General features: G+C 45.4%; 1 protein-coding gene and 1 long non-coding RNA gene across 4 annotated transcripts in view; one reads left to right on the top strand and one right to left on the bottom strand.

Annotated features, from left to right (window-relative positions):
- LOC105482340 (uncharacterized) overlaps nucleotides 1–10,334 on the bottom strand; it is a 46,929-nt gene extending 36,595 nt beyond the window's left edge. The window contains exon 1 of one of the 2 annotated variants that reach the window (XR_011624513.1): nucleotides 10,104–10,334. This is a non-coding gene — a long non-coding RNA (uncharacterized lncRNA). Of the gene's footprint in view, nucleotides 1–1,348; nucleotides 2,295–10,103 lie in introns of those variants that run through there. The other variant, XR_011624512.1, reaches the window with a different exon arrangement.
- Nucleotides 10,335–22,894: 12,560 nt separating this feature from the next.
- The window catches only part of LOC105482341 (adrenoceptor alpha 1B), a 57,064-nt gene continuing 54,319 nt past the window's right edge, over nucleotides 22,895–25,639 (top strand). Inside the window, exon 1 of one of the 2 annotated variants that reach the window (XM_024792980.2) lies at nucleotides 22,895–24,294. In XM_024792980.2, the coding sequence (XP_024648748.1) occupies nucleotides 23,346–24,294 (949 nt within the window). In that variant the 5' untranslated portion in view covers nucleotides 22,895–23,345. The remainder of the gene's footprint in view (nucleotides 24,295–25,639) is intronic. The other variant, XM_011742371.3, reaches the window with a different exon arrangement.

Genomic DNA, 25,639 nt, shown 5'->3' with positions numbered 1-25,639 from the left:
CAGAATTGGGCACAAACTTTAGACTGCTCAATCTAGGCCCTGATTTTGGTAGGGGAGAGCCACCTTAGGATTCAACCATGGCTACAGTAGAGGAGAAACTTGCACCTGTCAAAAAGCTTGAGTCATCAGTGCTGAAATTTGAAAGGGGTTCCTCATGATAAATGAAAGTAACAGCTATCTGGCCAGGCACGGTGGCTCACTCCTGTAATCCCAGCACTTTGGGAGGCCGAGGCGGGCAGATCATGAGGTCATGAGTTCCACACTAGCCTGGTCAACATGGTGAAACCCCCTCTCTACTAAAAATACAAAAATTAGCCAGGCATGGTGGCACAAACCTATAACCCTAGCTACTCAGGAGGCTGAGGCAAAATAATTGCTTTAACCTGGGAGGTGGAGGTTTCAGTGAGCTGAGATCACGCCACTGCACTCCAGCCTCAGCAACAGAGCAAGACTCCCTTTCAGAAAAAGAAAATAACAGCTATCCTTTGAAGATGCTTGATTTGTGCCAGTCTCTGAACTAACAGTTTTATGAGCATTATACATATTTTTTAAGGTTCCAGGATACATGTGCAAGATGTGCAGGTTTGTTACATAGGTAAACATGTGCCAAGGTGGTTTGCTGCACAGATCATCCCATTATCTAGGTATTAAGCCCAGCATCCATTAGCTCTTCTTCCTGATGCTCTCCCTTCTCCCCCTCAACACTCTGACAGTCCCCAGTGTGTGTTGTTACCCACCATGTGTCCATGTGTTCTCATCATTCAGCTCCCACTTGTAAGTGAGAACATGTGGTATTTGGCTTTCTGTTCCTGTGTTAGTTTGCTAAGGACAATGGCCTCCAACTCCATCCATGTCCCTGCAAAAGACATGATCTCCTTCCCTTTTATGACTGCATAGTATTCCATGGTGAATATGTGCCATATTATCCTTATTCAGTCTATCATTGATGGGCATTTATGTTGGTTCCATGTCTTTGCTATTGTGAACACAGTGCTTCAGTGAACATATGCATGCACATATGTTTATAATAGAATGATTTCTATTCCTCTGGGTAGATACCCAGTAATGGAATTGTTGGGTCAAATGGTATTTCTACCTCTAGGTCTTTGAGGAATCGCCACACTGTCTTGCACAATAGTTGAACTAATTTACACTCCCACCAACAGTGTAAAATCATTCCTTTTTCTCCACAACCTCGCCAGCACCTGTTGTTTTTTGACTTTTGAATAATCACCATTCTGACTGGTATGAGATGGTATCTCACTGTGATTTTGATTTGTATTTTACGAGCATTATTTAACTTAATTAATTAGTGGAATTAATTAATCAAACACATGTCATTGAGTACCTATTATGGTTTCCTGGAGCTTACATCCTTTGAAGCAGATGCTGTTAGAGCTGGGACTGAAAAACATCTCTGTGGAATTCCAGAGCCTGACACATTGGCCACAAAGCTGCAGAACCCATTTCTGGTAACTCGCATGCCTTTGGTGACTTGAGCAGTTAATGCCAGGCGTCCAGGGGTTTGCTTCGGGCTGCGGTGCTAAGCAAGCTGAGCTAAAGGTTGAGTATATCTTGATAATCTGTGGAAACAACTGAAAGGAGGAAAATGGAGAGGCTCTAACAGACCCAGGCTATGTAGAAAGATTGTCAGAAGAACCAGTCAAGCATGGGGTTGAATCCCAGCTCTGCCAGATGTTGGGTGAGTTACTTCACCTCTCTGTAAAGATGGAATAAAACAATTAAATGAGATAATGAGCTTATGCCCAGCACCTTATCCATAGGAAGTGATGGAGCAATGCTTAATGGGGATGAATATGAGAATGGAGAGGCAGCTTGGAAGGAGGGGCTCCAAGTGGCAACCACAGCCTGGGAGCCAAGACTGATAGCTGAGTATGTTGCAAAACAAAACGGAGAACAAGACATGCATGCCAGGAAGAAGCTCAAAGGCAAAGACTAGGAGTTGTACTAAGCCAGGAAGAAGGGAAAAGGTCAAATGTCAAGAAAGATGCAACTCTTTCTTTCTTTCATTTGTTCAGTCATTCAATAAGTATTTCCTAGGTTCCTGCTGCATGCAAGATGCTCTGTTGTGCCAAAAGAAGCAGAGAACTGGGTGCTGTCTGTGGAAGGTTGGCAGACAGGCAGTCAGGGGCTCAACTGTCATCAAAAGGTTTTTGAAAATACCAGTCCAGAGATTTAGGGGCTGCCCTGATGGGTCAGAAAGCAAGAGGAAACTTGCAAGCTTTTCCCACAGTTCAAATAGCTTCACAAGCCCTGAATCTGCACCAGGTTCTGGGAGTTTAGGAAACCATAGGGGCCTGGATTGGAAAGGCCTCTCTGGATAGTGTGTCCAGTCTGGACCACCCCAAGTAAACCTAATCACTCTTGGACCAAACACTAAGGTAGACCCAGTTTCAGGAGACTCAGGCTGGCCCCTCACATGGCCAGAATATCTACCTACCTGGCAAGGGGCCAGGCGGTCAACAGCTACACCTTGCTGAAGTGCCAGAAACCCCTTCCCCACAGACAGGCCATGTTGCCCCGCAGGGAGACACCCATTCAGTGCCTTCCTTCACATCTACTAAGTGTCTACTATGTGCCAGTTCTGGTCTAGGCCTGAGGCTACAGCCTTAAATAAAACAAATGTGATCCCTGCCCTCTTGGGATTTATGTGCTGGTTGGGAAAACAAACAATTAAAAGTCTGCAATATTTATCTAAAACGCTTGTCACCAGATGTTTTAGGGGATAGAGAATTTTTCACATTTTAGAGAGGTTATGCAATTCAAATACCATATAATATGCTATACTCCATAGAATCCAGGCCAGCATATCAGAGTCAAGCATATTCACAGTTCTGTCTCCACACATGTAAATATTTACACTTAGAGGGATAAATTAAGGAGGCAGATAGCTTTGCATCAGTTTAAGTCAAATTTTGCTACGAAAACTGTAAATTTGTACCAAAAATAAACTGATGTGTGCCGAACTTGTTTTTTTTTTAACATTCAGTTTTCAGAATGTTTGGAATTTCAGTGTTATGGAGAGGAATTGTAAACAAATTAATTTTAGTTTGTGCTACAATAAAAGCGGGTAATATGGTCATGCACGAGGTGGGGATAGAGCAACATCAGGGGAGAGGGCCACTCACCATGCAGGGCCCCTCACACGCATTCTCTCATGTCAGCTCTCTAGCCCCAAGAAGGTGACGTTGTCACTGTCATTTTACAGACAAGAAAAAGGAGAACTGGCACCATTAAGAACCTTGTTCTAGGCCAGCATTTCCTATGCTCCTTTGAGCACAACAGAGCATCAGACAAGCACCATCATGATTTTACCATGTTCACATACCTCTGCTAGTTCTTAAGTTTCTTCTCTAAATCAAATCATGTTTTTAATGTATATAAATCTATCTTTAAAGGAAGCATTATAGAACTACTGTAAATGGAAAGACGGTATCTTTGTTATACACAGGAAAATGCACAGCTCTTCAGTTGGTTCAACACTTGCCTCTGTACCACTTCAACGCTATCTATGCAGCCCACACACTCTGAGAAAGGTTGACCTAGGCTCCGGAGCCAGCCAGAGCCTCGTGCTCTTCCTCTCACAAGACACTGCCCTTCTAGATGAAGATGGCAGCAAAGATCATATGGACCCATTTCACCAACTTACCACATCCCAGGCCCAGTGGAATCTTCACCTTCCAAAAATCATGTCCTCATCAGAATTAACTCTGAGAGCAGAAGAGCAGCCACCAGGAACTGTGCTACATGCTTTCTTTACAAACAATGCCTCACTGAAGCTTCACCACCTGGAACCAGATGCTACTGCTACCCTCTTAGAAAACAGGAAACTAAGACAAGGAGACACCAAAGTCATACAGTTACTAGAGACAGAGCCAGAATTCAAACCCAGGTCTCAGGTTTACAAGCTTGTGCTCAGTATTTACAATCCCACACTTCCTTAAGATCGTTCCCATTCTTTCTGCGCAGCAAACCGCTATGGCACACGTTTACCTACGTAACAAACTTGCACATCCTGCACATGGACTCCTGGACTTAAAGTAAAAGTTCAAGGAAAAAAAAATCATTCTCATCCTCCCTTTGGCATTCCCGAGCTCTCTGAAGTCCAAATGTATTCAAGGCCTTACATACTGTTTTGCATTTCTTGTACTATGTCTGCCCCATACACGAAACTGTGAGCTCCTGGAAGGTATGGTCCAAATTCAGTGCTCCCCAGGCCAGGTGAGGTGGTTCATGCCTGTAATCCCAGCACTTTGGGATGCCGAGGTGGGTGGATCACCTGAGGTCAGGAGTTCAATGCTCCCAGCGGACTACAGGGGCTATGAAAGCAAGGATCTCTTCTGTTTCATTCACCTGTGTCCCTCTCACATAGTGCTGTGCCTGACAGCTATAGTAGGTGCTCAATAAATACTTGCTGGTGAATGGATGGATGAAAAGCTATATTGGTATCTACCAAAAAATCTGGTATTCCCAGTACCTAGTACAGTGCCTGGCACACAGAAGGTTCTCAGTAAATATTTGTTGAATCAATAAATGACAGCCCTCTTACTTGAAGATGAAGCAGAACTAAGATTTTGAAATTCTACTTTCTAGAATTCAGAAGAATATGAATTTTAAATGGGACCTCCTTCTGTTAAAAATAAATAAACAAGCTAAAGGAAGGAAGGTAAAGGAAGAAGTTACTAAAGATCAATTCAGATAAACTTAAATTTTTAAAACCTTTGGATGTGAAATCACACCTGAGCCCAAGTGGAGCCATCTTCTGGGGAACATGCTTCCATGAGTGTGCTTACTGTAATTCCCAGTTCTGGTATCAATTCTCCTGAGACTGATGGCACAACTAATTTTTAGTGATTAAATGTGTTCCTGGAATTCTCAAGTGTTCCTCCTGAGTCAGATGAAAGATGTGTGCTCAGAGAAGAAACATTTAAAAAGCTATTGTTTAGTGAATGTGGGCACAGGTATCCCGTATTTCTCAGGGTTTGGAAACGAAATATGATGTGAAACGAATTCCATGTTGAAGAGCATATTAGGTCCTCTGTCAAATTCATTCTTCTTTTATGATGTGATCATCTCAGGGTAACATACTCATCAGCCACGCTCCACTGAAATCACAAATGTAACAAACCCCTTGACAAAATTCTCAAGGACAGAGAGTACTGCCCAGCACAGGGGGAAAAAATCTTATTTCTCCAAGTCACCAAGTCAGAAAGATGCAGGATTGTTGCATATTATTTAATGAATTCTCATGGAAAAGCACCTAACTCCATGCTCAGTACATCAAAACAAGTAAAACAGTTCCGTGTCACCAAATTCTGCCCAGGTCTCAAATAATTATTTATATAATATGAGACAATGGAAAAATTGCCTGTATATCTTTTATTCTTTTCTCCCAGCAATCCTTTGGGGCCTATTGGCAATGGCTAGAAAGTCAAGGCTCAGACAACCAAGCAACTGATCCAAAGTCACACAGCAAGGAGATGACAGAGGTCGGAGGAAAATGCAGCCTTTTCAACTCCAGCGACTATTTTCCTCATTTCCTCTGCTTCTCCCACTAACTCACCTGGCTGTGCTTAGGACTGGTCCCTCCCATGGGTATAAAGCAGGTAGCCATTTAGGTGGAGTGATTTTTAAAATTTCCCCCCTTCCAAAAATGTTTCCTCCAATGGCCTTCCAAGGTTCCTAAAATCCCTGTCCGTTTCTCCTCAAGATCAGGCGCAACTACTAACCTCCCATGGCGTTGTCCTGTATGGGTCTTTAAAAGAGCCCAGACCTGTCCTTGTTGGTAAACATGTGAGTCAAGATGGTGCTTCCAGAATCCCAGTGCCCTCATCTGTAACATGAAGAGTCTGGGTCACGTGATCCTCAAAGTCCCTTCCTGCCGGGACATTCTCTGTCATTCTGACCTGAGGGGACATCTAAGGGGTTTGGCCACCTTTTCCTTGTCCACTTATAAAAGGTCCAATGGCAGGGTAAGGACAAGGGCACTGGCGTCAGAACAGAAATGTTCCTGCCAGAGGCTGAGATGACAGAGGGCTCGGGGCTGGCACAGCTCCCACATCTACTGCCATAGCTAATAGGGCTCCCTGCCACTTTCCGCTCCCATCCCCTTCCCTCTCTTCCTCTCTCCTCACCCTGCCCAGCCAGGCAGGCAAACCACAGGCAGAGAAGCCCTGGCAGGGCTGATCTATGGTGTCTCTGCTGGCTCTGTTGATGATTCCACTTAAAGGAATCAGTGGTGCCGGCATCTGGGTCCAGCAAATGTGTTTGGTTGCTTCTGGAATGCCAAAGGGAGCCACTGAAGCTGCTCTTAACCCCTGTTGCCCCCACAACCCTGCGTATCACTGGTTCCCTGCGAACACAGAGAACAGGAAGAGTGGGAGAGAGGCTCACTCAGGAGACAGCTGTAAGACAGGAGGGCAGAGAGAATTGTCGCCCATAGATTTTAGCAGCTTCTGGATCACAGAAACTGATTCCCAAAAGTGGGTGTGTGTGTGTTTGATGACTGAAACTCTGATAAACATCTGATTCTCAACAATACTCAGCAGTTTATATCTCTAATGTACTTTTGGAACCTAAGGGTTAGATTGAGAATACATTAGAGGTTATTAGCAAAACAAACACATGTTTATAGATTTCAACAAGGTGATTTTTAAATAGTTCATTGTTATTTGAAAATACTAATTATTAGCAGTCACTATCTAAAGATTTTATCTGCATTTTTGCATTTAATCCTTAAAGCATCCTATAATGTTACCATGGCAGAATTGATTGTTTTGGTTGGCAGTTTTATCACATCTATGTTGGTATCAATGAATAGAAGCTGAGGAGAGACTTGGAAGGGGGATCCTTCTGAGGACAAATTTGAGCTACTCACTTAAAACAGTTAAAGCAAATGGATTTTATTTAGTTCAAGGGCCAGCTACAATTGAAAACTAGTGGAGGCCAGAAGCAGTGGTTCACGCCTGTAATCTCAACACTTGACAGGCAGAGGCAGGAGGATAACTTGAGCCTAGAAATTTAACACCTGCCTGAACAACATAGTGGGACCCCATCTCTACAAAAAGAAAATTTAATTAGCCAAGTGTGGTGGTGCGCACCTGTAGTCCCAGCTATGTGGGAGGCTGAAGCAGTAAGATTGCTTGAGTCTGGCAGGTTAAGGTTGCACTGAACTTTGATCATGCCACTGCACTCCAGCCTGGGTGACAAAGTGAGGCCCTGTCAGGAAGGGAGGAAGGAAGGAAGGAAGGAAGGAAGGAAGGAAGGAAGGAAGGAAGGAAGGAAGGAGAAGGAAGGAAGAAAAGAGAATGAAGGAAGGGAGGAAGGGTAGAAGGAAGGAAGGAAGGAAGGAAGGAAGGAAGGAAGGAAGGAAGGAAGGAAGGAAGGAAGGAAGGAGAAGGAAGGAAGAAAAGAGAATGAAGGAAGGGAGGAAGGGTAGAAGGAAGGAAGGAAGGAAGGAAGGAGAAGGGCAGGGGTGGGGGGAGGGGAGGGAGGGAAGGAGGAAGGAGGAAGGAAGGAAGGAAGGAAAGAGGGAGGGAGGGAGGGAAGGAAGGAAGGAAGGAAGGAAGGAAGGAAGGAAGGAAGGAAGGAAGGAAGGAAGGAAGCAAGGAAAGGCAACTAGTGGAAGAACTGTGTTGAGATATCTTACAGGATTGGGTTTGGAAAGATTTTGAGATTAAGGCTGGGCCGAGTGGGAAAGACTAAAATGATTGACAGCCAATGCCTAGAGAATTGATTCACAGCCATGCATACTGGAGAAAGAAGCTTCGCCACATATCATAAGTATTCGTCATCCTTGCTGAAGAATGAATTCCAGATCCATCCTCCTGAGCAGGACTCCTAAGTATGCCCATACTGACTGTGCTCTGCACAGCTCCAAAAGGGTACCATTCATATTGATTTTGATGTAAATGGACCCCCCTGAAGTGGTACAGTCATAACCTGCACAATTGCACCTGGCAGCCCTGCTCCTGTGATGCCATATGGAAATGAAAACTGTGGTAGGAGGCAATGAACTGGACTGTAAAGATGGGTCCTTAAAAGGTAGACAGCTCCAAATAGGAAGTAAAGAATCATTGGCCCTGATATTAATGTGTTGTGTGTCCTCGGGCAAGCTCTTTCTCCTTTCTGTATGTTTTATAGCCTGTGAAATGACTGTTTTAGACCACAGGATCCCCAAAATCTCTGCCAAGAGATGTATCTGGAATGTATAGTGTATGTAAGGTGAGAAGTAGGGCTGTAACTTTATTTTTTGCAAATACCCAATTAATATATTGATAAAGGTGACATTTCCTTTCTTCACAAATGCCTTTATCAACACAGTAATTCTCATATGTCACTGAATCTAGTTTAAATAGCCTATTCTATTCCAATAATCTGCCAGCCTGACCCTCTGCCAGCAGCACTGTTTCAACTACAGTCACATTATCAAGCCTTTAAATCTGGTAGGGAAATTCCCTCCACCTAACGTTTTTTCCAGAAATTTTTTGGTTATTCTGAAGCATTTATTCTTCCAGAGGCAGTTTGGAATCATTTTATTAAATTCCCTCCAGATCCCAGTGATATTTTCGATGGAATGGCATTAAATTAATAGGTTAAACTGAGAAGCATTGACATCCTTACTATACTCCCAGAAGTGGAATACATCTTTCCGTTTATTCAAGGCCTTATTTATGCCCTTCAGTGAAGTTTTGTCACTTTCTTCATATAGATCCTGTATGTTCCTTGTTAAAGTTATTCCTGGGCATTGCATATTTGGTTGTTATTGTGAGTAGAATCTCTTTTCTTTTATATTTTGTAGCAAGTTCATGCTGGTGTGTAGCAAGCCATTGATTTTTTTATAAATGTATTTGTACTGCTAGACCTGTCTGGTGTAGTGGGAGCCATGAAAGTGATGAACCTTAATCAGAAATAGCCCCTGAGGGAGAGAGAGAGAGTCAGCAAAGGGGAGAAATGTCCTCACTTCTCTTGTCTCTCTCCCTTCTGCCATCCCTCCAGCTGACCTAGCCCAGCTGGCAGCAAGATGACAGGGAGCCTGGATGGGGGGTGGGCAGCCCCACAGCCGTGCAAGACAGGCCATTGAATGGACTTGGGACAGACAGGCTAAGGACCAGCTCAGAGTGTCTTCATAAGGACTATGGATTGCTTCTGAAAATTACATCTGCTCCCAAAGAGTGAGTGCTTAATTCCACCATGATGGTCACAAGAAGGTGCAAACTGGTTTGAGAAGAATAATGAAAGAGGACAGAAAATAGTTTTAATTGGATTGTGAAAACAAGCTCATGGTCTCCTGAGGTGAGTACTCTGAAGGGAAAAACCTGCCTATGGGTATACTTATTATTATATATTCATTATATTATTTATTACTATTACACATATTATAGATATTAGACCTATAATATATGTATTATTATTTTGAAGTACGCTCATTAACTTATAATTATTTATTATGTAAAATGGGTGTCATTCCAACAAGCTCCCAAAGAGTGGAGATCAAAGATAATCCACTCTCTTGAAGAACCCCGAGAAATCTCATTTTCCTCCCTCATGCCTTCCTCAGAGGATAAAGGCAGAGGGAGAAGTGAGGGGACTTCTCAGCAGGTACACCCCTTGCTCTTCCAGCACAGTCAAATAAGCCAAATAGAACCCCACTAGGATCAATACAAGAAGAGGAAGAAGAAGAGAGAAGAGAGAAGAAGAAGAAGAAGAAGAAGAAGAAGAAGAAGAAGAAGAAGAAGAAGAAGAAGAAGAAGGAGAAGGAGAAGGAGAAGGAGAAGGAGAAGGAGAAGGAGAAGGAGAAGGAGAAGGAGAAGGAGAAGGAGAAGGAGAAGGAGAAGGAGAAGGAGAAGGAGAAGGAGAAGGAGAAGGAGAAGGAGAAGGAGAAGGAGAAGGAGAAGGAGAAGGAAGGAGAAGGAGAAGGAGAAGGAGAAGGAGAAGGAGAAGGAGAAGGAGAAGGAGAAGGAGGAGAAGAGGAGGAGGAGGAGAAAGAAGGAGGAGGAGGAGGAGAGGAAGAGGAAGGAGGAGGAGGAAGAGAGGAACTACACATTTTAATTTCTGTGTAGTTCAAATTTCTTATAACTAACCAGATATGTTGCTTTGAAAAAAATCCCAAAAGCCTTCCTGAAAGCTTCTTGAGGGGCTTCTTGTTCATCTCAGCTCTTCTCAGCAGGTAGAAGTAGATGCTCAAAGAATGTTTACAGTGACAAACAGCCCAATTAAAAAGTAGACAAAGAAGGCTGGGTGCAGTGGCTCACGCCTGTAATCCCAGCACTTTGGGAGACTGAGGCAGGCAGATCACGAGGTCAGGAGATTGAGACCATCCTGGCTAACACGGTGAAACCGCAGCATTATCCTCAATGTTGTGGAAGCAACCTAAATGTCAGATGAGTGAATAAAGAAAATGTGATATATACACAATACATACACAATGGAATATTACTCAGCCTTAAAAAGAAAGGAAATTCTGATGCATGCTACAACATGGATGAACCTTGAGGACATTATGCTAAGTTAAATAAGTCAGTCACCAGAAGGCAAATACAATATGATTTCACTTACATGAGGTAAGTAGTTGAATTCATAGAAACAGAGAGTAGAATGGGGCTGGGGGAGGCGGAATGGGGAGTTGTTGTTCAATGGGTCTGCAGTTTCAGTCATGTAAGATGAACAAGTTCTAGGGATCTGCTGTACAACGATGTCCATAGAGTTAACAATGTTGTAATGTATACTTAAAAACTGCTAAAGGGGTAAATAGATGTTACGTGTTTTTTTAACCACCGTTTTTAAAAAACAGGAATGTTTGACATGAGGTGAAGTTGAACCTATTCAAAGACAAATGACTGGCATGCTAACTCCTGGGACCCTCCCACTCTTCAAGGCCCCACCCTGGGTGATATTTCCTGTTGCCACATCTTAGTCAACAGCCCAGTTAGTTGATGGTAGAGTCAGTGTTTTTCCCAAGTTTGTGTCTCCCACACAATCCAACATGATGCCTGGCACAAAGCCCTTGCTCAACCCATGTCCGTGGAACAAATGAAAGAGTGGATGTAACGGGTCGTCATTTTCCCCACCTATAAAATTTGGAAAACACCTGCTTTTTAAGCAGTGTGTGCAGTGGAGAGATTCCTCTTCATCCCTTTGCTGGTGGGAGGTGAGAATGTGGGGGTTTTCCTTCCTCCTATGCCTCCGGCGTGTGTCTATTCCCCTCCTGATGAGTCATACAGGAATCAGACACTGTCGCTCTCGGACAGAACACGTCAGGTACTTGCTTGGGAACAGCAGGCCCATGAATCTGTGCTGCATCTCCTGCGGTTACCTAGGGAACTCTGGGGCCCAGCCAGGAAGGGGGACTCTGCAGACAGAGAGGACTCTGGCCAGTGTCCCCACCTCTCCCTCGACAGCCCGGCAAGACCTTCCCATTCTCCAGTTTGGAACCAGCATCCTGTCCCTCTAGAGGACCCAAGCAGTCCCCAGCTAACAGGCCCTGAAAAGCATCAAGGTCCCCACCCCAAATGTTCAAAGAGGCAGAAGCAATCAGTTAGCAAATGACTACACCAGGAACCAGGGCAGCTAGGACCTGGCCCTGCATCTTAGTCCTTCCCCAAACACAGGCAAGGATAAGCAAATCCCTCTTCCTTCCACTCTCTGCCCGTGTGAAGACTAAATGAAGCAATATATTAAACTGCTTAGCATAGCCCTGATATCTAGCAAACAATTAATAAAAGCAGCTGTAAATTTAACTACTATTTTTGTTATTAGTAGTAGTAGTGATATATTATCCTCACTATGATCCTACAAGTGTTACCCCATTTCACAGATGAGGAAACTGGGCTCAGTGGTTAAGTGACTTGTTCAAAGTCCTTCAGCTAAGAATTGGATCCACCGGTAATGGCCAAGTAGCTACTTTAAAGGGTAGAAATTATTCTGGCAACTCCCGTGGGAGTGTGTGGGAAGGGTGGCCACATTCACTCAGCTCCATTCACACCCAGACAGGCTCTCTCACTGTGGCTGCATAGCAACCACAACACCTCCAGACCTGGCTCCAAACCTCACATCCCCTCATCTTCAAATCCTACATCTTAAGAGTACCTGGGTACTCCTTGGCTATGATTAGGTCAGGAGTCCACCCCTAGAGCTGGAGGGGAGGGTGTGCCTGGGCCTGACAGGTTGAAGACTCAGGGCACAGCTTCCATTACAAAGGGAGGCTAAAAATAGGCTGGGGTCCAAACAAAAGGCACCTGGTCTGTACACAGACACGTGTATGTGTGTTGTGCGCGTGCACGTATGCATGTGTGTGTGTGTAAATACTAGAAAAGATTTGCCCAAATGTTAACAATGATGTTCTCTTGACAGTGAAATGAGGGTGATTTTCCTTCCATTTTCTATGTCTTTCCATAGCTTTGAGATGAGCACAATTTACCTTGATAATTTTTTTAAAGCTGCTTGCATTTGTTTAATATTTAAATAATGAAAATAGCATATAGTTATTTTTAAGACTATGGGGCTGGACATTAGAGGCCTCAGTTCTGGTTCTGGCTCTGAGTGACCATGGTCAAGTAACTTGCCTGGCCTCAGTTTCCCCACCTGGGAAATAAGGAAAGGGCTACACAACTTCTACAGTCCTAGCTCCTCTCTATGAGACACTCAACCAAGAATCCTCTCTATGAGACATTCAACCAAGTTATGTGTATAAGAACCCTCTATATGAAACATTCAACCAACCATTTTACAGATGACCTCCACTGGATCATCTGTAAAAATGGGGATGTTGGACTAAAATGATGTTTCTCAAAATGTAGTCTTCCACAATCAAATCATTGGGTTACTTACAAAAATATAAATTCCTGAACCCCATTTCAAACCTACTGAATCAGGATATCTAGGGCTGGGGCCCAGGAATGTGCATCTTAAGGCTTGCTCTAGGTGACTTTTATTCCCTGTAAAGTTTGAGCATAGCTGGCTATGTGGAGAAACCTTTGCCTACTCAACACTCTACATTCCTTTCTAAATTCCAGGCTCTTGATGGAGCAGGACCAGGAAGGGGAAAAGTGAGCAGTTCCCTAGACTGAACAAAGGAAAATTCTAAAGTTTTAAAGTGATAACAAAAGGCCAAACTTTCACACCTGGAGATGACCCAGCTCTTTTAGGGACAAGTTCCCCAGCTTGACTTGAGAGCTCCAGACTGAATCCTGTTTTTCATTTCCACTTAGTCCCAGGATTTAATTGAAAATACAAATTTACTGGCCTTTGCTTCCTTCTCTTCATCCCATTCCCAGAGGACCTGGTCCTCTGTATAAGTATCTAGGAGTAGATGGAGGTTCACATGAGTCCCCCTGCCTTCCCTGCCCTTCTAGGGTATGAATGGCCAGCTTCCAATGAGATGATTTATAGCCTTTGAGCCTCTTTGGTCTGATACACAAGGAAAATTCCTGTTGACACTAATTGCACCAGTGGCCATGAATTATAGTCCAAGGACCTGCCACTCTGCCTGCTGAACTGAGCTGGGTTTCTCTCCCACTGCACAGCAAGCTCACTGGCCAACTGCCTGCCACACCCCATTCCCCAAGCTCACCAATACCCACAACCGGCTTGATCTCCAACCTTACTGTGGATAGAAATATTTCCAACAAGTTCTGGCTCTCTGGATATGGCAGTTTCAGAAGTTGCATCTCAAAGGCTGGATATATTATTTCTCCCTACCTGATAAGATTCTTGTATTAGAATGAGATAATTCATGTGAAGCATATAACAGATGCTTAGTACACAGAAGTTCTCAACAAATGTTAGCTGTTATTATTTATACTGTTGTTCTTTTACCAGCCGCTGTTTGTTCAGGGCAATTTATGTCAGAAAAAAAAATGCATCGGTGACATCATTTGGCAAGTAAAGGGCTGTAAGGATAGCTGAGAGATTAACAGAGAAAATCTGCACCTAAATACTCCAGATACTGAGAAATCTTTTGTGTGTTTTTAAGATTATGCAAAAATATCCATAATAACTAACATCTATTGAGAGCTTTCTAGGTGCCAAGCACAGTTCCATTTTATCTTCACAACAACTCCATGTGGATTTTAATACTATTAAAATCCCCATTTTACAGACAAACAGATGGAAGCTTAAGTAAATAAAGTAACTGGCCCAAGGTCACAAAGCCAGGAAGTGGCAGGAGCTAGAATTTGATCTGTCTGGATGAAGCCAGCTTGCTCTTTAATAAGCTACTTCCTTAGGGCTAACTGGCATTTCTCATGCTGTCTTTGTCTTTGGCATCTATAGCTGTGTGTTCTCTCTCTGTCTCTCTGTCTCTCTCTCTCTCTCTCACACACACACACACACACACACACACACACACTCTCTCTCTCTCTCTCTCACACACACACACACACACACACACACACAGAGCTGGTTGCCATCATGGGACCAATAATTTTTGCCCTCCTTAAAGACAATTATTGAATCAGGTCTCACACCCTTCTTGGAAGAGGTAAGGCAGGATCCTGATATAAACTCACTGAAGGTTCCCCAGGAAGTGTTAGGAGGAGAGATTCAATTCCCAATCCTCACCATGGAGAAGGGCACACATTTGTGTTGTGCAGTAGCACACAGCCTAGCACAACTTCTGCCTCTCTGGACTGTCTGTGCTCTAATCCCATCTCTGAATAATCTTGGACAAGATAATGAATCTTTCTTATCTTCAGTTTTCTCACCTGTAAATTGGAGCTAATGATGTCAACCATGCTATGGTTTGGATATGCTTTACTTGGCCCCATCAAGTCGCATTTTGAAATTCAATCCTCCAGTGTTGAAAGTGGAGCCTGGTGGGACATGTTTGGTTTGTGAGGGAGGATCCCTTATGAATGGCTTGGTGCCATTCTTGCAGGAGTGAGTGAGAGCTGGTTGTTCAAAAGAGCCTGGCACGTCCTCCTTTTTCCTCCTCTTTCCCCATGTGATGCCACCTTCCCTTCCCCTTCCACCATGGAGTGGAAGTAGCCTGAGTCCTTCACCAGAAGCAGATGCTGCACCATGCTTCTTGTATGGTCCCCATAAACCTTTCTTCTTTATAGATTATCCAGCTTCAGAGACTCCTTTACAGCCATGCAAGGGTTTAAGACATACCACGGAAGTGTTGTTCGGTGAATTAAATGAGATGATGCATAGGGATTCACTTGGCACAATGCTGCATGCATAACTGCACTCAGTAAGTCAGAGTTAATTCAGATGGGACCAAAGAAAGCAGGCAATGTAAATGGGTAGCACTCCAAAGGGCAGGGGAAATATTTGGGGCCCACCCAGGCACTTGCAATTCACACCACATAGCTAATTGCCATTACACCAGGCTGCTCCTGTCTAAAAGTCTCCACAATATCTTCCCCATTCCCCGAGCACTCACTCAAGAAGTGTCACAAGAAGCCAAAAAACCAAAATACTGCCTCTTTCTCCCCTTGTCTTTTCAGGACTCCCAAGGCAACCTTCCATATCTTTTGGTTTTGGTGTCCAGTAAACAGCAGAGACACGCTGGGCATTTCCTGTCCCAGCTTTCCTCAATGCATGATGAAGATGGGCAAAGGAAACTGCCCCTTTCTCACCCTGCTCCCCCCTTTACTATGCTCCCCATTCCCAAGTCATGCCACACGCTATTTCCCAAGCAAGCCTACACTCATTCCAGGACCCTACGCTGTCACCTCTGCCAGACAATGGAGATGAGGAGGCAGAAACCGCCTTCTGACATCACTTCCTTACCTTGCTCCCCTGGGGCCTGGTCTGTCCTCTCCAAAGCTGGGCTCTAACACTTTGTCCAGATACAATTTTTAGATGCCCCCAAGGAAAAGGTTCCCACCACTTCCTTTAGACTTTTCTGAACTTGATAGCTACAAGTGAAAATCCCCCAAAAGGATTGGATGGTTTGGTTCAGAGAGCACAAAAAAAGGAAGAAGAAAAAGGATGGAGAAATTTGAGATTTGTGTCATGTATTTATTTATTTCCTTATTTAACTCACATCCCTGTTCAATGTCAGACACAATTCTCTATGCATCCTCCATTGCACATTCCCGTTATTCATCTTAGACTATAAACTCCGGGAGGACAAGGAAGGCCAGCGTCAATTCACTACATTCAGTTCAAGTTCTGTTCCATGATAAATGGTGAAACACTGAATTAGTTCTATTGTCCAAAATTGAAAGAGGTTATGCCTAGACAAAGAGAGTTACAACAGAGAGGCTTCTCAAACAAAAATAAGAAGTAACAAAATGGAAATCAATTGATCAAGGGGCCCTACCAAGGACTTGGCACTGAGGAAGCCCCTATAAGGAATTCAGGAAAAGTGGAGGGTAAAGAACGTATCCACAGCTGCATCCACAGCTTGCAGCAAATTCTCAATCAGGTCTAGAACCCAAAAGTTTAAGAACTACAGGTAAGAGGCCTTTAGTTTAGGAGGCCCTTTCCCTTCAGAAATTTGGAGTGAGAGAGACACAACTTATATATACACACATACACACACACATACATATCCTACATACATACAAACACATATAAATTACGGAGAACATCAATATAATAATAGTAGAGGTCTTTTGTTGAGTGTTTTAAAGAGCCAGCTCCCGGCCTAAGCAACACAGACTATATGTAGTTAATTTTCACAACCACCTAGAATGTGCATTATCTCAAGAAATAGAAAGCATTATCCTCTGGGCACAGATGAAAATAAAGAGGCTGAAAGAGTTTATGTAGCTTGCCCAATGTCACACATCTGGGTCAACTAAAGCCAAGATTCAAACTCAGAGCCTGTGCCATGCTGCAGAAACAGATGAAAGTGGTGGCAAAAACAAGTTGTGGGCATGGAGTCAAATCTCCTGGCTAGTGACCCTGGCTCTACCTCAGACAAATTTCTTCCTCTTTCTGGGCCTCTGTGTTCTCATATGCAAATTAAGAGCGTTAGACTAGATGAAAGGTTAACAAATTTTTTCTGCAAAGGTCCAGGGAGTAAATATTTTAGGCTTTACAGGACAGACAGTCTCTGTTGCAGCTACTCAACTCTGCCATTATAACCTGAAAGCAGCCATAGACAACATGAAAACAAATTGGCATAGCTGTGTTCCAGTAAAACTTTATTTGCAAAAATAGGCACAAGGCTGGATTTGATCCATGAATTGTAGTTTGCAGACTCTGGACTAGATGATCTCTAGAGTTTTCTAGTTTTGACACTTCTGTAGTCTTTCATCCTGGCTTGTGGCAGTGCAGCCCAGAGGGGCCAAAGCCCTGAAATGTCAGCTGTAAGGAATCTATTGCCCTAGGTATTTTTTGCTGGGGTTTTTTTTGTTTTGTTTTGTTTTGTTTTTTTAACCTTTGATGACTTTAGGACATGTGGTTGGGAAACAGATCCTGGCAGTAGAAATACCAAGGAAGCTTGGGAGGACTTTTGCCCCAGTAAAATCTCTATCCGCTCCCTACCCTGGATCTGTGATGTGGACAATGACATCTATCTTGAGAAGGTCATGGGGCAAACAGCGGCATGCCCACCTTCAAACCAGACTGCAACTTAAAGATCTTTTCCCAGAGAAATTCTGGAGGCATCATAGATTTTTGGGCAAAGTGACAGTGGCAAGCCCACGGCCAGCAAGGGTCAGCCAGAGTCATTCAAGAAAGCAGCACACACTTCCCTTCGCCCTCGATTCTGTAGCAGCATGGGTGGGTTTTGGCAGCCTGTTTCCACTGTCCCACCAGAATAGCACGAAGGCATAAGAGAGAATGGATCTGCTCTCTAGTTCCAGAGACAGCAGGCCTTTGGGATTCTCCCTCTGGCACCCTGTGCCTTCACACCCCAGCCCCCGCCTCACACCCCAGCTCCTGGACTCTCCCCGAACATGTGATGTGCATTCAGCCCCTGGGTGACTTTCAGCCCCTGGGTGACTTGCCAATTGATCTTTACCAGCCTGCTGCAAAGGGCTGCCGCTGAGCTCTCTCTGTCTTACCAGGGAGTGCTGTATGACTGGAAGTTCTGGGTTGGGGGAACGCATACTCACCAGAGAGTGACAAGTTGTAATGACCACAGAGAAAACACAGTCCCTTCCAGAAGGAGCTGAAATTCCTCCCTCTTGGGAGCCTCTGACCTTCTGCCTTCGGAGGTAGAAGAGAAGGCTTTGCTCTAGTTAATGTACCCCACCCAGAAGAAAGAATGCATCTCATCCTCTCACCAGGGTACAGCTGGGACAAAAATTATCCTTCGAGTCCCCACAGGCCCTAGTGTACCTCCTAAAGCAGATGCCTCACTCCTCCAATTCCTTTTTTGGGTTTAGCCTCATTTACTGGGTATTTTGTATTTCAGCTGTGCCACTTGTTAGTCCTGTGGCCTCGGGCAAGTCATTTAACCACTCTGGGCCTCAGATTCCTCATCTATCAAATGTCAATAATAATAGTACCTACCTCATAATGTTATCATTAGGATTAAATAAGATAATATACAGAAGGCACTTTGGGCCCAACGCCTGGCACCTAGCAAGCACTAACTCCTAGCAGATAGTATTACTATTACTCTGTGCTGAGCATTTTACACACATTTTCACATGTCATCCTCACCATAGCCCTGTAGAGCTAGGAACTATTCTGATCTTCATTTCACAGGTGAGAAAACTGGGCCCAGAGTGGTTAAGTGACTTGCCCAAGAACACACAGCTAATAAATTAGTGGAAGTGGAACATAAACCCAGGTATGTCTGATCCAGGCTCTTCATCACTTCACTCTCCTGCCCAGAGTCACAGTAAACATTAAATGACAGAAGTGCAGTTAAAATCCAAGTTAGCTCTCAACTCCCTCAGCAGATCAAGTGCTGGCCTGGAAGGCAAGGAAGACTAACCTAAGGTGCTCCACGGAGGAACCTTTTCTCCCAGACAGCTCTCCCTTGCCCTCCCCTCCCTGACCTCTGCCTTATTCAGGACCCTGGTCACATTCTGTTTTCTGCTGTTATTTCCTTCAGGCTAACATTGAGCCTTCTGCTGCCTTTTTCTTGTTTTAATCTCAGTCTGGTGCAGAGAGAAGGATGCAAGTTTTGGAGCCAGACAACAATGCTTTGAATACCAATGCTACTTACTCACCGAATGGCCTTGGCCATGTCACAGAACCTCTCTGAACCTCAGTTTCCTCATTTGTAAAATGGAAAGAATTCCTCCCTTGCACTGTTGTGAATAGTTGAGGAAATGCGCATAGATTGCCTAACACAGTGCCTGGCACACAGTAGGTACCCTCTTAAAAGTGCTTTAGCGTTATCATCATCTCCCACAGAACCTAGCTCAGTGTTGATTCACCCACGGTACTTAGCATGGTGCTTACACAGAGTACATGCTTCTCTATAAGCCTGGTCAAATTGAAAGCTAGAGAGAGCACCATGAAAATTTGCATGATCACAGATGACAGATCTCCTCCCATAGATATCTTAAGCAGATCCTTGAATCTCCCATAGCTTCAGTTTCCCTACAGGTCAACTTCAGTGGCAGCTTCCCCTGGAGGGTTCACAGAAACGGGAGTTCTGCAACATCAGAGGTTTCTAATGCAATAAGACGGATAATGAAAAGATTCTTCTTCCACAAGCGTCGAGTGAGTCAGAGCTCTGTGCTTGGCTTTGCCCCAGGGAGTACCGAGAAAATGAAATATCGTCTGTATTCTCATGACACCTAAACAAATGGTCAAGTCCATGGGTCAAAAATCAGCCAGAGGGGTTAAGAGGCATCTCCAGCAAAGGGAGGGGAGGAGCAGCAAGGAAAGCACCATTAGCAAAGGTTGCTGAGTGGGGTCCTGCTACATGGCTGCTATTAAGGCTAATACCTGTTCTCCTTACAATGAGATCTTTGTTTTGTCTTCACGAAAGACACTGGTAAATGACAACAAGTCTGAAACCTGCAAGGATTTTGAACTTGTCAATCTGGCTCAATAATTTCTTCCACATCCTGACACCTGAATCAAGACATAAGTTCTCATCTAGGTAACAAACTATTTTCTTTCACAATGAGGATAAACCATCTCTGAATCTCAGATTTGCTCTTTTTTTCCTCCTGGCCTTTTGCCACCACAGAAAAATGTCTGATAGGCTGAGTTTTCACATTGCAGCTGGTTACTGTGATTATGTAGACACAGCCTCAGTAAATTCAATGGTGTGTTGCTGGCTGTTCAATAGCTGGTGAAATTAATGCCCAGGGAAGTGGGAAATGGGCCACCACAATCAAAATGTGGATTTGGAACTTGCTCTTTATTCTATCCCACCCTTACCCTCCCCTACACCCCTGTCTTTGTGCTAATGCCAGCTACATGCCAGGTTACTGGTATTTTCTTCCTCCTCCCTCCCCCCTTGTAAGTAAACCACCTCAAAAGAAGCCCCATTATCTTAGACTTGAAAATACATTGGGAATGTTGGGAACTGAGTTCATGATACCTCACTCTGACCCCTTCCCTGGAAAATACATGAGAGAAAGGACAGCAGGTGCCTTCAGGGGCCACTTTATCCAGCAAGAGAAGCTGACCACCTGGAGCTACAGGATCTCAAAAATCATCTAAGCTGGCTCCTATCTGCAGACAGACTAGTCTGAGCCACCCAGGACCAAGGACAGCCTCTTCTTTGAATACAGACCCCTGGCAGAGGGCTTCCAAGTTATTCCAGTCTCACACCCCACTGTGTAGGTCATGAGTGGCTGCAGTAGCAGAAGGAGCACTGTCTTGTAGGCCAGGGAAACAGAGTTTGCTAACCAGCTCTGCACCTGTCCGGCTTGCCAGGTCCGTTTCCCTAGTACACCACCTCCAACATAGGAAGATAAGCAAACCAGGGTTCTGAGAGCGTCTGAAGATCTAAATCATTATAAACTTGTGAATCTCTTATTTTCAAATTTTCAAATACAGCTTAGGGCAATTTAATTATAATAGAAAAAAAAAATCTATTTTCAGGGCTGTCTCTACCATAGATTTCTTAACCCGAGGGAAACCTCCTGAAATTGTGTATTTTGCACATTTCTAGAGTCTGTGCATTTTGCTGGGAGTAAATTAAAACCTTCGAAAGGTCTGTCATAACCACCTGCCTCCCTTCTCAAAAAATAAAAATAAAAAGAGGTTAAGAACTTACCTCTACATTGAGAAGCTTAGATGTAAGTCACCCTGAGTGACTTCTGATTTCCCTACCCGTGAATATCAAGTTATAACGACTATCAAGAGCAGAAGATGAGAAACCCAAGATGCAGGCTTGTGAACTGGAGTAAAAGAAGGTATCAGGCTTTACTTTTCAATCTCCAGCTGCCACTACCCATTGCTCTGCCGTATATCTGCTAGCCTATGACCTCAGGAATCAACTGACTCTCTCTGAACCACTATTTCTCATCTGTCAATGAACAATGGTTATGCTTCTCTCAAAGAATTGTAAAGAGTCAAAGAAAATGAGTAAATGCATGGGTATCAGTAAGCGCTCAATTCATGGGAGTCCCTGCCCAGCACCAATGACTCAGTCCCCAAAATTAACTACTCAAAAGGCAGCTCCATCTACAACAGTGGTTCCATCCCCTACCTTGCCCCAGGGGGAAAAGTGTGACACAGTAGCTGAGTATCCAACTTTGGGAGAGACCCCACAGTTGCGTTCAGTTCCCAGCAGCTCTCCTCCATGGCTTTGTGAACTTAGGCAAACAGCTAAACTTCTCCGTAATTTGGTGTCCCATCCATGAAATAGAAATGATGCAGAGTATATTCTTTATCTCATGAGAGTCATGAGAAAACGCAAAAAGAACTCAGCACACTGTCTAGGACATAATAATTGTTGGATAAATGTGAACTAACATAAAGTTCTTTGGCTTGCTTCCTTCCTTCCTTCCTTCCTTCCTTCCTTCTCTCTCTCTCTCTCTCTTTCTTTCTTTCTTTCTTTCTTTCCCCATACTTTCTCTTCTAAGTACCATTCACCCACCTTTAGGAGTGCATCCCTTTGACTGAATGTCCAACCTGGATCTCAGACAGAAAGGAAAAAACTTAACAAATAACCAAGATACTCTATGTCCCTTCCCCAGGTCTCTGACCTCCCTCAACCCCACTCCCAGATAGCAGCTCGCTTCCTCCCTCAATTCCTTTCAGGTTTCCTCAAATATCACTTCAGTGACTTCCCAAGTACCCACTTAACATTTCAAATCCACCCTACAAACGCCTCACTGTATTTCCCTCTCCTTACTTTATTTCAGCCTAACACCTGTCATCACATTACACACCTCATCATTTGCTTATTTAGTTTACTGTCTGTCTTCTGTGGGGAGAAGGTACACTCCTAGAGGGCAGGAGTCCGTCTGTTTTGTTCAGTTGCTATGTCCACAGCGCCTAGAGCCAGGGCAGAGAGTGGAGACTCAGTAACAATCGGCTGAATAAATGAGTGAATGCCTGAGCGAATGAAAAGATGAAGAGAAGCCGGATTTTACTGGGGCCAAAGAGTTTGCACGGGACGAGAGGAGCGAGATGAAGGATGAGTGCTGGCCTCAGATTCGACTCAAGTCCCTCCCACCTGCCTAACCCTACAATTCTCTTTCCCTCTTTTAGGTGCCGGACAATTTGCATATCCCGTTAAATCCGGGGCCTGACTCCAGGAGCCCCGATTACAGGGGCAGCCCCCAACCCACCTTTGACAAGGAAGAGTGACTAGCGGGGAAAATAACGCCAGCGGGCCGCCTAGGGGGTGGGTGACCCGCGATCTCCACGCCCAGGTCCCGCCCTCCCGGCCCCTGCCTCCCCTCCAGCCCCCCGCAGGGGGCGCGCCCTGGGAGCGGCGGGGGACGCAGCTGGCCTCCCGGCTTGCCCGGGTGGCGGCGTCGGGGCTGCGGGCGCCTTGGCTGGACCCGCATTGCCCCCTAGTGCCGCACGGAGTCAGGGCGCCGGGCTCCCCCGCCTGATGTCACCGCCGTGCAGTCAGCCCAGAGGCGGCTCATTGAAAGCAGACCCTCCTCGGCGCTCGCTGGGCGGAGGACGCGCCACGGTCCGCAGACCCGCGCAAGCCGGGCACCGCCGGGCGCCCCCGGCCCTGCCGCCCCCTCCTCCCCGCCGCTCCCCCGCGAGCCCGGCCAGGCGCGCCTGACGTGGACCATTAAACTTGGAGCTGCCGCCTCGTACCCTCTCTCTCCTCCGCCTCCCTCTGACAGGCGAGCGCGCGGCTCGGTGCAGGCAGGAGACGTGCTGCCGGGCTGGGCTGCCCGGGGGAGATGACTCCACGCCAGAAGGGCGCCTCTGGGAAGAAGACCACGGGGGAAGCAAAGTTTCAGGGCAGCTGAGGAGCCTTCGCCGCAGCCCTTCCGAGCCTATCATCCCCCTGGCTATGGAGGGCGAACTCTAAGATGAATCCCGATCTGGACACCGGCCACAACACATCAGCACCTGCCCATTGGGGAGAGTTGAAAAATGCCAACTTCACTGGCCCCAACCAGACCTCGAGCAACTCCACACTGCCCCAGCTGGACATCACCAGGGCCATCTCTGTGGGCCTGGTGCTGGGCGCCTTCATCCTCTTCGCCATCGTGGGCAACATCCTAGTCATCTTGTCTGTGGCCTGCAACCGGCACCTGCGGACGCCCACCAACTACTTCATCGTCAACCTGGCCATGGCCGACCTGCTGTTGAGCTTCACCGTCCTGCCCTTCTCAGCGGCCCTAGAGGTGCTCGGCTACTGGGTGCTGGGGCGGATCTTCTGTGACATCTGGGCAGCCGTGGATGTCCTGTGCTGCACAGCGTCCATTCTGAGCCTGTGTGCCATCTCCATCGATCGCTACATCGGGGTGCGCTACTCTCTGCAGTACCCCACGCTGGTCACCCGGAGGAAGGCCATCTTGGCGCTGCTCAGCGTCTGGGTCTTGTCCACAGTCATCTCCATCGGGCCTCTCCTTGGGTGGAAGGAGCCCGCACCCAACGATGATAAGGAGTGTGGGGTCACCGAAGAACCCTTCTATGCCCTCTTCTCCTCCCTGGGCTCCTTCTACATCCCTCTGGCGGTCATTCTAGTCATGTACTGCCGTGTCTATATAGTGGCCAAGAGAACCACCAAGAACCTAGAGGCAGGAGTCATGAAGGAGATGTCCAACTCCAAGGAGCTGACCCTGAGGATCCACTCCAAGAACTTTCACGAGGACACCCTCAGCAGTACCAAGGCCAAGGGCCACAACCCCAGGAGTTCCATAGCTGTCAAACTTTTTAAGTTCTCCAGGGAAAAGAAAGCAGCTAAGACGTTGGGCATTGTGGTCGGTATGTTCATCTTGTGCTGGCTACCCTTCTTCATCGCTCTACCGCTTGGTAAGTTGGGGACTAGCAGGAGGGGAACTGGGCGTTTTTGGACCTTGGGTTTACTGATGAGCTTACTCTAAAGTTTTTTGTGGGTTTTGTTTCTTATGCAGTCTGTGCGTGTTTGGAGATTGAATAATATTGTTTGTTCTGCAAAGGCTTTGCAGACTGGGGAGCTGGCTAAAAACCAACTCAGGTGTTAGTAGAACACGCTAAGGTACTAGCTTCTAGAAATAGAACCACAGAAGGAAAATCTGGTATGGGGAATGACTCACTCAACAGCCTCGGTTTAATAATTAAAAAGGACACTGGACTTGAATATCACTTCGGCGTTATTTCAGTAGTAATGATGTGTCGGCTAAGGCAGCGTCACTAATGCAGCATACAAAATAGTTTGTAGTTACTGCAGATGCGGCATTTGGGAAGCAGGGAGGCAGCTCATACACAGAAAGGCAGCATTCATTCAGCATTTCCAGGGCTAGTGCAGAAGCCACGCTTCTCAAGAGCTTTGCAGAGGCTGCATTCTCTCCCTCCCCTCTTCACTGACAGCTATCACCCATATATACTACATTCATTATCAGTTAATACGAGCATTTTACAGCCACACAGCCCCAAGCAGACTTTAAGTTATTGAAAGCTTGAGATATGAAAGAGAAGATGACTACAGGGTCACACATTTTTAGTTTTTACCCAAAAATATTTCTAACTCTGGTGATTTATGGAATGCCCAGAATCAATTTATAGTTGCCCCTCACCTTAGCTGACAGACACCTAATCCTGGTAAGATGGAATTCAGTGCGTCCTCCCCCTCTTATGAAAACGTGTTCATCTTCTTTTTGTTTGGTGGTCCCACTAACTGAATTGTTCAAAAGGTTACCTGATGTTTTCTAAGGAAGAAGTCAAGGCCTGGTTAGCAGGTAAACCCTAAAAGGGGGCATCTGTCACATGCTGTCCACATGGCCTGGGAAACTCTTGTCCTTCCTCTGAGGCACTGATCTGCTTTGATTCCTTCTCCTATCCCTGGGGGACACTACAGAAAATGAAGAGAGGGAGGTTATCATGACACAGTCATGTGCCATGATATCAGGAGTGGTAACAGCTGCTACATGCCACGGATCACATATGCCTACAATCACACTGGAGTCTCAGGTCAGACCCAAATATAACCAAATCCCTCAAGCAGCTATAAATTCTGAAGACACAATGCTTTCCAGAGAAAAAGGCAAATGGAAAGGAAGCAAACGGATATCACGTTTCCATTTAAAAAGAAAGAAAAAAAGAAAAAGATTTTCAAAAGCCGTCTAACCTTTTCTCCATGTCATCTTTTCTAAAGCAGGCCTGCAGGCTAACGCCTTTC

This window comes from Macaca nemestrina, chromosome 6 (genome assembly GCF_043159975.1).
Source record: "Macaca nemestrina isolate mMacNem1 chromosome 6, mMacNem.hap1, whole genome shotgun sequence".
Lineage (NCBI taxonomy): Eukaryota > Metazoa > Chordata > Mammalia > Primates > Cercopithecidae > Macaca > Macaca nemestrina.
This window is presented reverse-complemented; position numbering and strand designations above follow the sequence as displayed.